The sequence below is a fragment of the Lycorma delicatula genome, chromosome 1 (assembly GCF_047948215.1).
Source record: "Lycorma delicatula isolate Av1 chromosome 1, ASM4794821v1, whole genome shotgun sequence".
NCBI lineage: Eukaryota > Metazoa > Arthropoda > Insecta > Hemiptera > Fulgoridae > Lycorma > Lycorma delicatula.
This window is the reverse complement of record NC_134455.1, coordinates 401947437-401962938: the sequence shown is the minus strand read 5'-3', so window position 1 is coordinate 401962938 and position 15502 is coordinate 401947437. Positions and strand designations below refer to the sequence as shown.

Genomic DNA, 15502 nt, shown 5'->3' with positions numbered 1-15502 from the left:
TTATTTTCATGTTTGGTTGTAAAAACTGCCTTCATTTCAGTTGTAATGCCAGTATTTCTGTTCGATTCTCTGATAAATTTAGATCATGAACCAGATCATTTAATTCTGACCTATTAATTAAATAGGGTTCACTATATCTATTTTCTAAAAAGTTTGGTTCTCATTCTTTATCTCTTGATAAGTCAGTACAAGATTCGACATTTTCATCTTCATAAATTCCATGTTTCTGGTGGTACTGGAATTGGAAGCTCTTAGTATGCGGCACTGTCCGCTTGGCAGAGCGAATATCAGGGTATTTAACAGTGCATTTAGTTTTAGCTGTTATCTCGGATATCTGTATTACACAAAAATAACAATCTGTGGTGTGATCCTTCGGTTCTCTACAAACCATTGAAATTGCAAATGGCATGTGACAAGATCCATTTAGCCAACCAGTCAACAACGTTACAAAAAAAACGCAGCAAATATGAGGAGCCCAAGATTTGTCCTGATCACCTAATTTACATCCAAAATATAGTTCATATCATGTTTTTATCAGTGGGAGTTATATTTCTTTTCTGAGATTTCAACGTTAGCTCATCACAGATGTAACAGAAATTATTGATTATTAATGTAACTGCAAGGCATTGTTAATACATTACAATAACTAATATTGTTTAAAAAGAAATACTTTATTAGCACTAATTTAATAAACATACACTCTCACTTAACTGAACAACATATACCCGCAAATACGAAAGCCAGCTACAAAACTGAATGTTACACATGCGAGAACTTGCACTTGAATAAGAATTAAAAATATTTCTCTAGTCTGCACGACAGTTTATGAGTAAATAAGGGACTGTAATAAATAAAGCTATTTAGTTCATAAATAATACAATAAAATATGTTCACAAAATGCTATGCTTATGGAGTTCCTGCATGATACTACCTGAAAATAAGAATGATAGTTACAAAAAACTAAGCCTGATAAAAAAATTCTGATTTCAAATTTGAAATCAGCATGGAAAATACTATAAGAATCAGTTATTCACTCTCATTTAACAAAATCATTGTTGATCAGTGTAATTAATGATATTTATTTCTACCTATTACGTATGTTTGTATTTTTACAGTACGGTTGTAATCGAACAGGACCTGTATGTGGGATTGACGGCAACACTTATAAATCAGAATGTTCAGCTCTTGCTAGGAAAGTTAATGTGGACTACTATGGTGTTTGTATGGCTGTTGGGTTAATAGGCGATCAGGCTAGATCACAATGTGATACAGTAAGGTGCCCTACTTTAACAAGACCTGGATGTGTTGGTGTTACACCACCTGCAGCATGTTGTCCTATTTGTGCTGGAGCTCTTCGAGTTTTGTACAGGTAAATAATTAATTATTTAACAGTTTATGTCATTGGTTTACTACAATAAAAAAAAGAACAATTATTTAGTTCTTTAAAGAAAATCCTTTAAATATAATTAAGAAAAAAATAATCATAAGTATTGTAAATTATTCTAATGCATCACCAGTTTGAATATAGAAGGATTATTTTAATATGATACTGCTTCATAATTTTGTTCTCGTCTTTAAGATTTGAACATTCAGCATCACAGGGAAGTGACCTCAATCCCTTGCTTTTCTTATTCTTTATTAATTATCTGCTTCAAAATGTTGTACCATCCTTCTAACCCTTTTTACACATGATATAACTGTTTCTATATCTGAAGGTAATAATTTTTTTTGTCTTCAGTCATTTGACTGGTTTGATGCAGCTTTCCAAGATTCCTTATCCAGTGCTAGTCGTTTCATTTCGGTATACCCCCTACATCCTACATCCCTTACAATTTGTTTTACATATTCCAAACGTTGCATGCCTCCACAAATTTTTCCTTCTACCTGTCCCTGCATTATTAAAGCGACTATTCCAGGATGTCTTAATATGTGGCTTATAAGTATGTCTGTTCTTTTAACTATATTTTTCCAAATGTTTCTTTATTACATTTTCCTATAGCACCGCATTTCAAAAACTTCTAATCTTTCTTCTCAGGTACTCGCATCCAAGTTTCACTTCCATATAAGGCTACGCTCCAAACATATACTTTCAAAAATCTTTTCCTGACATTTAAATTAATTTTTGATGTAAACAAATTATATTTCTGACTGAAGGTTTGTTTTGCCTGTGCTATTTGGCATTTTATATCGCTCCTGCTTTGTTCATCTTTAGTAATTCTACTTCCCAGATAACGAAATTCTTCTACCTCTATAATCTTTTTTCTTCCAGTTTTTACATTCAGCGGTCTATCTTAGTTATTTCTACTACATTTCATTACTTTCATTTTGTTCTTGTTAATTTTCATGCAGTAGCTCTTGCATAGGACTTCATCCATGTCGTTCATTGTTTCTTCTAAATGTTTTTTACTCTCCGCCAAAATTACTCTACCTTCAGCAAATCACAGCATCTTTATCTTTTGCACTGTTACTCCAGATCTAAATTGTTCTTTAACATCATTAATTTCTAGTTCTATGTAAAGATTAAAACGTAACGAGGATAGGGAACAACATCCTTGTCAGACTCCCTTTTTTCTTACGGCTCTTTCTTATGTTCTTCAATTATTACTGTTGCTGTTTGGTTCCTGTAAATGTTAGCAATCGTTCTACGTCTTTCCAGTCTACGTTATCGAATGCCTTTTTTTAGGTCTATAAATTCCAAGTACGTTGGTGTGTTTTTCTTTAATCTTCCTTTTACTATTAATCTGAGCTCTAAAATTGTTTTCCTTGCCCCTGAAACCAAGTTAGTCTTCTAACACTTCTTCCATTATCTTCTCAATTCTTCTGTACAGAATTCTAGTTAAGATTTTTTATGTATGGCTATTTAAACTAATTCTGTATTCTTCACATTTATCTGCTTCTACTTTCTTTGGTATCATGACTATGACACTCTTTTTGAAGTCTGACAGAACTTCCCCTTTAATTAATAATTAATTTATTAATAATTAAAAAGAATTTAATTGAATTTTAAAAAAAGGTAATAATTTAAAAGAACAAAAAAATTCCTACATTAACAGTTAAAAAATTATCTATTGGATGGACTATAAAACTATCTTAATTAAATGTGTAGAATTCCCATAAATTATAAACTATTTTTGTTATGGATAAAATTAAATTTCTGGATGTTTTTTAAATGGTAAATTTAACTAATTTATAGTTTGATTTTGTTGCTTACGTAATGTTTTGCTTTTATACAAATAAAGAAAATACTAAATTTATCATTCATTATTAAATAGCTTACATACAAGTTTGTAAATAAAGTAATGAGGCAAGTTCAGAAAAACTATTTTTTTACAATCCAGTTATACATGGACTCTACACGTTCAAAATAGTTCCCTTGGGAAGCAGCGCAATGCTTCAAACATTTTTCCCACTCTTCATAGCAGTTTTGAAATCAGACTGGAATATCCTTCAGACTTGTCAGTTACATTTTTTTTTTTTTTTTTTTTATGTTTTCTGCTGTTCCAAAATGGTGTCCTTTGAGGTTTTTTTTTTAAAGTCGGGAATAGGAAAAAGTCACAGGGACTCAAGTCAGATGAATAAGGTGGTTGAGGAACTACAGGGATGTTTTGGTTTGCCAAAAACTAATTAATTGAGAGTGCAGTGTGACAGAGTGCAGATGTACATCTTGTCCAGTCTCAAACTTATGATTATTGAGACAGTGTGGTTTATTAAACCTCAGTATAAACTGATCACTTCAGCATTAAGTCCAGTTTAATAATTGCTTTAAATAAGTAGGAAATGTAAGACAGTTATATATTTTTTTTTTTTAAGTAAATGATAGAAACTTCAAAGAAATATAGAAAGAATCAAAACCTTATAGTTGTAATAAAATGCAATAACAAACATAGTTTTCTGAGGAAAAAGGAATCTATTAATTGTTAAAATTAATTATCAACTTAAAACATCTTTTAATTACACTTTCCCAACAATTAAAATGTTTTCGGCTCAAAAATAGCTTATTTTTTTTTGTATTTCCATTTGCTGAATTCAAAAATCACCATAAAAATGACCAATTAGCTCTTGTTTTAGCGATACAATGACATGTCTTTTTTTTTTTTTACCTAATTACATTTTTAGTTTGGAGGTAATTTTGTTTTTGGAGTTGTCACACCTGTTAAATAACAAAACGCAATGTTGTCCAGCTGTTTGTAGGTTATAAACATTATTACTGTTGCTGTGACTGTGAGTTTCATATTGTTTGTGTTGTAATTAGTGCAGAAATTCTGGTTTTCAAGTACTTTTGAAGTGAAAAATTTGGTAAATCAAACTGCCATGAAAATGTGTAAATTCATGTGAAATAACATTTTCGTCACAAACGCAATCTGACACCTCTTGTGAAGACTTGATTATTTTGGTGTGAAGATATTGGCCCAGGGTAAGTCATGTGCTCCACATATATGTTGCAACTATTGTTCAGTTATACTACGAGAATGGCTGAATAATAAATAACATTCTATGGCTTTTGCTTTGTCTATGGTTTGGCGGGAGCCTACAAACCACACATTTAACTGCTATTTCTGCTTGACTCCACCTATAAAAGCAGTATTGTCACACCTATAAAAGCAGTATTGTCAATGAAGAAAAGATGAACACAATTCAATATCCTAATCTTCCATCTGCTATTCGATCTATTCCTCATTCAAATAGTTTATGTTCCTATTTCACTCCAAAATCTTAAATTAAAAAATGAAGACAGTGTGGAAGAAGAAAAATCCAACAAGCCTTCCATGTCCCATGACTGTGATGATGAGAAAGATAATAAACAGCACAGACTGAGTCAAGGGGAATTGAGTGATCTCATTTGAGACCTTGATTTGTCGAAGGAGAAGGCAGGACTTCTAGGGTCAAGACTATAGTGTTGAACTACATTGGAGAAGATTCCATTGCTAAAGGGATCTGCTTTCTTTTTTTTAAGAAGAAAAACAATTTTTTTTGTTACGATGTTAATGGCTTGATAAAATGTTTGAATTTGAATCATGATCCAACTGATTCGAGGCTATTCATAGACTCCTTCAAGCTTAGTTCTGAAGCTGCATTACTTCACAACGGCAACCATCTTCCTTCTATTCCTATTGGTCATGCAGTTCACATGAAGGACCCACCGGGTTGGTCTAGTGGTGAACACATCTTCCCAAATTTGGGAGTCGAGAGTTCCAGCGTTGAAATCCTAGTAAAAGCAATTACTTTTATACGGATTGGAATACTAGATCGTGGATACCGGTGTTCTTTACGGTTCGTTTTTCAGTTAACTATACATCTCAGGAATAGTTGAACTGTAGTCTTGTACAGTCTCCGTTCAACCATACATATCATCCTCTGAAGTAATACCTGAACGATAATTCCCAGAGGCTAAACAGGAAAAAGATTTCACATGAAGGAAACAATCCTGCTAGACTCAATCAAATATGCTGAACACAAGTGGAAAATCGGTGACAATCTAAAAGTCATCATTGTACTCTTAAGAATGCAACTGGGGTATACTAAATACTGATGCTTTTTATGTATGTGGGCCAGTAGAGATAAGAAATTACATTATATTCAAGCAGATTGGCGTGCAAGAAATCTTCACGTAATTCTCTTCAGACCTAACCAATTGCCAGGTATGCTTCCATCAATTAAGAACTCTTAGAATGTAACTGTCATTAAAAAAATGTCAAATCGACTTTCTGTGTTGTCAGTATATGTAATTAAAATACTTGCATCTATTGTATATCACAGAAACTAGAGCTAATAAAAATTTATCTTTATCATATTCGTTTTTTTCAGCCCAAAATTAGTAAGATTTGAATCATGAAGGAAACATTCAAAAAAAGATTTTTTTGTTGGGCAGTGTTATTTAATAATACGCTTTGGAATGATCTTTTACTTTCACAACTAAATTTTTTTATTAATTTAGCCCCAGTATACAGACAGGGGTTTTTTTTTTTTTTAAATAACTTAAAATTGTATTTTTGCTGTCATTAGGCAGCTAAGTACTTCAGTATATTACTGATATTTAATGAATAATGATGATGGACATGTTCATATTTTTCAAGAATAAGGATTTTATACATTTAATTGTAAAGTACATTGTCACATGTTATCAATTTTAAAAAGAGTATCAAAAGACTACATATGTTAAAAGTTTACAAAACTATTTATTTACTGTTGAGTTTCTGTTTACAAAATACCATATGAGCAATTTAAAGCTGAACCAAGCCAACTCAAACTGCAATTACTTGAGTTTAATGCCACTACTATTAGTACCAATATTTGTTCTGTATGTTACTCTTCTTGTTGTCAGTTATAAACTGTTTATGCTTCAGTGCAGTTTAGTTACATTCTTTGGAATGTGATTTTCTAAAATACCTTATTTGATCGAGAAAGGGGTTGATATAGTAGAATCCTTTGTGTGTCCTTTTGTGTGCATCAGATATTCGCAGTATCCCAAAGTAAATGCCACAATCCCAACAAAGAGTACCAATATAATACGGTTGAAAAATAATGTAAAATGGGATCAGTTTCAAATGAAAAATAAAATAAACAACTTTCCATTCAAAATTTCAGATATTCAAAGAAGAGTTTCTACCACCCTGAAAAAATATTTTTTTAGTTATCTCAACAAAGAGGTATAAAATACACATTTTGTCATAATATTCTTGATATCGTGTAATATAACAACAACCGTACAACAAGTTAATAGAACAGACAAACTGAAACATCTCAATTATTATGACTGGCTTTTCAAAAATATTGTCAACGGGTAGATAGACCAGTGTTGTATTATATATATCAGACGAGAAATCGTTTAATTTTTCTGCACATTTTATTTTGCACAACACCAGCTATCAGATGATTGAAAACTGTCACCATATATTTGAGTATTCATTTCACAATAAGAAAATCAGTGTTATTTCTGGTAATCATGTACCGAAATCGATACTTTTTGACCGGTTTTTCGATACAGAAGTGTACAGCACAATTTTTTAAGAATTGTACGGTCAGTTAACAAATTGTGAAACAGTATTATAAAGATGAATGTATCATACATCAAATGATTCACCAGTACGCTTTTATGCAGCTTTTAGAGAAGAACGAACTCCTAGCAGAACACAGTGGCCTCAGTGTTTTCCAGATTTGTCTAGTCGGGAGTTTTTCCTTTACTATTACTTAATGAATTTTTTTATGAAGTCCTCCTATATTGGTAAACTTAAGGTGAACATTCAACAAAAAATTGATGACGCTGACAACAATGTTTTGCATCAGCTGAATCAATGCAACAGCCACTTTTTTCAGACTTTTGGTTTGCTTGGCATTTCTCCTTCCACCACCCCATTTGGTCGCCCCAAAGCATACGACCAAATGTTTGTGCCACAAACGGCTACTGAGCCTCAAACAGTTTGGCGACCAGTGTCCTAAGTAACTCCTAGAAATTACCTAACAGCATGAGCGAACAAAGTGCGGTGCCATACACCACCGCCTTACATGTTCCAACCGCTTACTTGTCATATATTTCAACTACTAAAAATATATATGACATCCATAAATTAAAATTTATTTCATCGAGACAGCAATTTTCTGCCACGCCTAGGTTGCTGAATGCCAGCAAATACCTGCCCGCCATATTAAAGCGCTTGGAACCTTAATTGGCTGGTGGTCAGCCATACATACCTCTAGGTTAGCTTCACACAGCAGTGCGATAGGAGTCTTTTCCCTTAGGTAAACTACTGATGTCAGTTGAACAAAGCAATTGCATCAAAGAACTCCCACAAGGTCCGACAATGCGGCTCTTGCTACATTGACTTGCAGCTTGTGACTGGCCAATTTTCCTCCTGACCTGTAAGTTCCAGGGTGGCCCGGTCTCTAGCCTCCCCAAGAGCAGGGAAGTCAACAAAGCCACTTAAACATAAAAGTACATCGCTGCGCAGGACACTCACTTTGAACATCTTTTGTAAAAATATGATAAAATATGTAAATTTTTGCTAATTCCAATAACTATTTAATTTATTTTTTCATTTCATTTGTAAAATGTTGTATGGTGCAACTGTGTTTATTGTGTAACAGTTCAGTTTTAAGCTGCACAGCTGTACTTTATAAACTGTAATTGTGATTGTACTATGAAATTTAAAATAGCTAATGATAATTAATATAAAATTTAAAAAAAATTATGACACTAATATTAAATTTATAAAATCAATACTGTACTTTACACAAGGTTATTTATGTTTACTATTTATAAAAGGAAACTAGCTTATACTTTTAACTAGGACGTTATCCCTGATTCAAAATGAACTCAAAAGATAACTTAAAGATACACTTAACCACAGAAAATAACATTGTCACATTTTTATTGCAAAATGTTCCATACTTTTATCTCATACATTCTGACTACTATCACATAGATCCATTCTAATCAATCGCTGTCAGTAGTATTTATATCTCTGGGACTATAGGTTTTTCAAGTGACTGCAGCTGATCCATCCCTTTGTTCATTCAAGCAGAATGGTTACAAAACAACACTTATTGTCCTAACCGTTATTTTATTTTTTTAGAATTCTCTTGATATAAAATTCGTAGTTTATAATAAAAATATTCTCCATTTTTTCTTGTCATTCCTCTCTCTCTTTATCACCCTTTCTTTCTTTCTTTCTTTCTTGTTTTCACACTATTCAATTTTAAAAGTTTCTCTACTTCTCACAATATTATCATGTTATTTTCACTAATTATATTGATATAAAAACATACTACATAACTAACTGTTTTATATTTAACAGTAATCTATTAGCATCTTTATAACTGCAATTTCTTTATAATTTAGAACATGAGGAGATTCCCTCTCAATAAACTATTTATACCAATAATTCACCAACAGCTGAACACTCTCTTTTTCTGTTTAGTCTCTGGAACCACCATAAGAGATTACTCCAGAAATTCATCATCCACATGAATTGAGATTGTGGAAGACTACACTTCTACAATCTCAGGTCGACCTGAGACTGTACAACACTACATTTACCAGGTGTGTAAATATCAGAATTTGCCCATAGATGGCCCTAGCTGTCAATGTAGTTATTATAAAACTGCATATGACACAATTTTCGTTCTTTGACACCTGACAAAGATTTTCAACTCCCAATACAAGTTTCACACAACAGTAATTAGCATTGAAGATGTCAAGTTTTGTACCTACAAATTATGATTTGCAGGCAGCATTGATTTTCTGTTACCATTTAAAGAAAACTAGTGCGAATCACATCGAATGCTTATCAAACCTTACGGTGAGCATGCTCTTGGTAAATCACAGAGCTTTGAATGGTTTAAAAAATTCAGAAGTGGCGATTTTGATGTGAGAAACAAAGAACTTGGAAGACCACCAAAAACGTTTGAAGACAGCAAATTGCAAGCATTATTGGATGAGAATGATGCTCAAACTCAACAATAACTCGCGAATCAATTAAATGTAATACGAGAAGCCGTCTCCATACGTTTGAAAGCCATAGGAAAGATCCAAAACATGGGAAAATGGGTTCCACATGAACTGAATGAAAGATGGCAAGAAAATCAAAAAACCACTGGCGAAATGCTGCTTGCCAGATACAAAAGAAAGTCATTTCTCCATCAAATTGTGGCAGGTGATGAAAAGTGGATATATTTTGAGAATCCTAAGCATAAAAGATGATGGGTAACTTTAGGTGAACCATTGACGTTGATTTCAAGGCCAAATCGTTATGAAAAGCAGACAATGCTCTGTGATTGGTAGGATCAGAAGGGATTAGCAGCTCTATTATGAGCTGCTAAAACCTGGTAAAACCATTAATACTGAATGCTACTGACAACAATTGATCGATTTGAATCAAGCATTGAGTGATATAAGACCGGAATATCAAAAAAGGCAACACAAAGTGAGTGATTTTGCTTCATGATAACGCACCATCACACACAGCAAAATCGGTCAAGGAAACGATTGAGGCGTTCAGTTAGGAAATGCTTTCGCTTGTGGCTTACTCACCAGACTTGGCTCCATCCGAATACTGTTTATTTGCATCGATGGGACACGCACTTGCTTAGCAACACTTTACTTCTTATGAAAATGGCTCAATCACACTGGTTTGCCTCAAAAAAGCAACAGTTTTTTTTTTTGACGTGGTATTCATAAATTGTTAGAGGGATGGGAAAAATGTGTAGCTAACGGTAGACAATATTTTTAATAAAATATTTTTTTATAATTTTCATACAATAAACTTGTATTTTCTGTTCAAAAATTCCAGTTTCATATTTACACACCTGGTACATTCATACATATCATCCTCTGAAGTAACAGTTTACGGTGGTTGTGGAGGCTAAACAGAAAAAGAAAGGAAAAAGGTCAACCATTCCTGAGATGTGTGGTTAATTGAAACCCAATCACTAAAGAACACCGTTATCTACGATCTAGTATTCAAATCCATATGAAAGTAACTGCCTTTAGTAGGATTGAACCTTAGAACTCTTAACTTAGAAATCAGCTGATTTGCGATGATGACTTCATCGCTAGACCAACCCGTGGTATAAAAGCTGAACACTGAAAAAATTAATTAATATTATTATAATATTAATTTTAACCTGTTTTTTATTTTGTCTCGTTTTAATAATTTATTATTTTTTTCAGCCAAAAGCAAGTCGATAGGGCTTTATATGCGTTAAGAGGGAACAGTATAAGTGCACTCACTGTTAGTGCTGTTTTAAGCGCTCTAGACAGACAAGTGCAAGTAGCAGAGTGTACTGTAAGAGGATATCTGACTGTAGAACTAGATTTGATTGTTCTAGTTACACCCGTAACTCAGCACGCTTCAGAATTGCAATTAGAAGCATGTTCAAGAGAAGCTGAAAAATTGGCTAGTCTTATACGAAGAAGCAGCCCACGCGTTTTGAGTGAACTTAGTTTAAGTGCGTTGACTGCGGCTACAGTAATACATACAGTTGTCAACTCAGCTGGTATTTTACACATCACACTTCCATATTACATAGTTCCAGCACTGTTTTTGTTACTGAGGTGGTCACGTTTTCCAACTTAGTAAAATCTTCTTTTTTTTTTTTTTTGTTCATTATTTAACTTATTAGTCATTATGTTATGATGTTATTTTATACTTTAATTTTATAAATTAAAAAAAAAAATTATTGAAGATGTTAAAAATGAATTTCAGCACCTAAAATTAAAAAAAAATAATAATAAATCACTAACTTACAATAAAATGTCTTAGTTTATAAAAAAAATTTAAAACCAAATTCATATTTTTATAAAAAAAAGAAAAAAAGAAGAAAACATTGAATTCTTTTAAAAAGTTTTTAAAATTATGTGTGGAATGCAACTATTTATGTCGTGTTTATTAAAAATTTTCAGTAATTTCTCTATCGATAAAAATTAAGTTAAGGTTATTCAATATGTATTTAAGAACTTGGCATGAATCGTTTCAGAATAAAAAAGCATATATGTGAAAAATTTCAAAATTATGTTTTTTAAAAGAAAACACGAAAACTTATTTGAAAGACCAATAATAACCTCAGGTGTTTCAGTTTTCTTATTATCTGGTCTTAGATTGAGCTGTAAGAGTTTTAATTTTATCTCAATTTGGATTGTGTTATATATTTTAAGTTTATTCATGCGCCAGAAGTAATTATTTAATTGTAAATAATTATTTAATATTCTTTAGTTATTTGTTTTTTACTGTAATAACTTTTGAAAGATGGTTGGTATGAATAAATGTGAGGAATTTGCAGGATGCAGTGAATTCTTTCTCATTGAAAGGAAGGAAAAGAAAAAATGTCATATATGTTTTGCTTTATAACCCTCCTTAACTCTTTCTTTTGCAAAAAATTATAATAAATATTTAAATAGTTTGTAAAATATAAATTTTAAAAATTCATATGAATTGTCATTGATTATAAATTAATTAATTATGAACTAATAACAAAGTAAATATTATTTTAAATGAAATCTTTTCTATAGTCCATTTTATTTCCATTTTTTTTAAGTAACTGCTTTTTGTTAGCAAATAATTAAAGTAATAAATTTAAATTAGTATAATTTATCCTAAAAATAATTTAAATGTAAAATAAACCTAACATAGTGGTAGAGCAACAAAAAAAAATTGGAAAATTTAAGGAGGAAAGATTAATACATAAAACTTTGTAGGTTTTAGAACAAAGTACTCCATTTACAAATTATCTTTTAATGATTACACAACAAAAATTATATCCTACAAATATCCGCCTCTTGCTGAAGTTTCCATAACTTTCTGCAACATTTCAGATAAAATGTTGTCTCCACCAATGGACATCAATACGAGGTGTGACTATTAAATAACAAGACTAATGCTGTAAAATATTTTAATTTAAATTTATATATAATTAGTTATCCCCTTCAATATACACCCTACAACGCTCCATATGAATTTTCCATTGTTCAAAACAGTGCTGCAAGTCATCTTCATCATGCGTGCCGCTTTTTCTTTAACAGCTTCAACGGTCTGAAATCTTGTTCCTTTTAATGCAAATTTGACCTTGGGGAACAGATTAAAGTCACATGGTGCCAGGTCAGATGAATAAAGCAGATATTCTAACACTGGGATATTATACTTGGCTAGAAACAGTGCAGTGTGAGCCTGTGTATTGACCGTTGAAGAACCTACGACTTGTTCTTCCACAATTCGACTCAATTCTTTCTTATTTTTTCACGGAGTTCAGCAACGACCTCAAGGTAGTAATGTTGATTAATAGTTTGACCTTCAGGAATCCAGTGAAGGTACACAATCCCATGAATAATGAAAAAAACAACCATCATTTCTTTGAATTTTTATCATCTTCAACGTCTTCTCTGCAATTTTGGAAATAATTAAACCACTCAAAAACCTGCGCATGTGATAAACATTCATTGCCATACTTTTTTTAATAAAACATAAGTTTCAGTAGCGATTTTTCGAAGTTTCATATGAAATTTCATGACAGTTTTTTGCTTTAATAATACCATTTTTTTTTTTTATTTGCTTGGCATTTCTCCCGCCACCACCCCATTCGATGCTGTAAAGCATAAGACCGAATGTCTGTGCCACAAACGGCTACTGAGCTCGAAACACTTTAGCAATCGGTTTCCTAAATAGCTCCTAGAGCTTACCTAACAGCACCAGCGGACTAAGCACAGTGCCGTACACCACCGGCTTACATGTCCGAACTGCTCACTTGTCATATATTTACTGAAATGGGTAGGTGCACCCCATCAACTACTAAAAATATATATGACATCCATAAATTAAAATTTACTTTGTCAAGACAGCAATTTGCTGCCACGCCTAGGTCGCTGAATGCCAGGAAGTACCTGTTCACCATGTTAAAGCGCTTGAAGCCCTAATTGGCTGGTGGCAACCATATATCTCAAGGTTAGATTCCCACAGCAGTGTGTTAGGAGTCTTTCCCTTAAGTAAACTATTGATGTCGGTTGAACATAGCATCCGCATCAAGGATCTCCCACATGGTCCAACAATGTAGCTCTTGCCACATTGACATGCTACTTGTGAGTGGCCAATTTTCCCCTTGGTCTCTAAGTTCCAGGGTGGCCCGGTCTCTGCCCCCACCCCACACCCCAGGAGCAGGGCAGTCAAATATCAGGTGTTCATTTGACTGTACCTCCCCACAGATGCACAGCTCATCAGCTGCCAGGCGGAATCAAAACTTACAATACAGTTATCATTTTTTTGGTAATCAGAAAAAACAGATGTTATCCAAACGAAGGCTACGGCCAGACTAATATGTTTATAGAAATTGGAATGGTAACAATCTGAAGAGAAGGCTTCATGCTACACAGCTGTTGGTTGTACAAATTTGGTGCATGCGCAGTTCTTCTGTAGCAGCATTAGTCTCATTATTTAATAGCCACGCCTCATATTGCCAAGTCTTCACCAGATTCATCAATATTTTAAGGTATCTTGTAGATACTACTTTCAAAAATCTCCACATGCACTTAAATCTAGAGATTTTGCTTGCCATGGTACGAATTTGTTTGCCATTTCTCAAGTGACATGATTCCCTCACAACTGTTATACTACAATAATAGAGATTTAATTAACGTTTACAGTTGTATTATCTTGTTAAAACCAAGGTGACCCAATAAATTATCTGTACTAATTAGTTAGAAATGTTTCGATAATATTGAGAGTTGTTCCGTGATCATTCTCTTATTGTCAAAGAAATACTATCCAACAATCTCTCGAGACTTGATAACACATCAAGCCAGTTTACCTTTTCTGTGTAAAGCGGCTACTTGTAAAGCTAGTTTGAATTTTATATATAATTTTTAAAAAACCAGCTTACTAAATGAATTTTCTAATCCATACTATCAGAAATTTTGTTTATTTACGATTTAATACATTTATAAATTAGAAAGAAAGTTTTGGTCGTTTTCAGTAACATTAACTCACAAAAATTTTCAAAATATCTCTAGTCCTGAGGCTTCAGTTCTTGAACAATCTATATTTATGATTAATTCAAGACCAGAAAATTAACAGCAGATATACTGCTCATGTATATTCTCTTAAAAAGTGTGTGAGTGTGCGTATGTGTTTTGTGTGAGTATGTTGTTGCACATTAAAAATGTGTACATTTTATTTATTATTTGTAGTTATTAAAGTATACTTTAATATATAATTAATTTAATTTATAAGCGCAGTATTTTCAATGTGTTCCTGCACTTTTTTGTACATTTTTAACATCTTTTGTTATTTTTAATTGTTATACTTGTAATTTGTAATATATGTATTTGAAGTGTTATTTTATTTATTTGTTCTAATTTTTTTTTTTTTTTTTTAATTAGTTATTTTATATTAATATCAATAATTTTAAGGGACTTCCAGTATAATAATATGGATTTTTTTTTTAAGAATGTATTTAACATATTATGTAGAGAAGAAAAACTATAAATGTGGGAATATGCTCAATTATTTTCAGCAAAAGAATTTATTACCGTGTTTTTTTTATAGTTTTGTTTTTTTGATAATAACTAAACAGAAATAATGTTAGAGAATTTTAGACTTAAGAGTACCTTATGTTTTATTTAGTTTTTATTAATTTATTTTGTTACCAAATTTATTAGTTACAATTTTAGTATAAATTATTGTTAACTTAATGCTTTTATTTAAATAGTGAATCTTTGTTATTATATTTGAGTCGTTTTAATTTTTTTAAATCTAATCTTAAAGATATGTTATAATTTAATTACTACATAATATATCATTATTATTATTATTATTATTATTATTATTATTTATTAATTCAAGATGTTAGATAGGGTTAATAATAGTAGCAGTATCTAACTTATTCTTTCCTCTCTTTATTAAATTTTCATATAACTTTTTTATTGTTCGTGTACTTAAACATGTACAAACTGCAGTCTCATCAAAATTACAAAGAAAACTTCTCCTTTTCTTTGGCCCATTCTGTATAATTACATTTGCAA

At 31.8% G+C, this 15502-nt stretch overlaps 1 protein-coding gene across 1 annotated transcript in view; it reads left to right on the top strand.

Annotated features, from left to right (window-relative positions):
- Reck (Reversion-inducing-cysteine-rich protein with kazal motifs) overlaps positions 1-14775 on the top strand; it is a 757413-nt gene extending 742638 nt beyond the window's left edge. Inside the window, exons 15-16 of the mRNA XM_075353978.1 lie at positions 1116-1369; positions 10667-14775. Of these exons, the coding sequence (XP_075210093.1) occupies positions 1116-1369; positions 10667-11072 (660 nt within the window). The 3' untranslated portion in view covers positions 11073-14775. The remainder of the gene's footprint in view (positions 1-1115; positions 1370-10666) is intronic.
- The last annotated feature ends 727 nt before the right edge of the window (positions 14776-15502 follow it).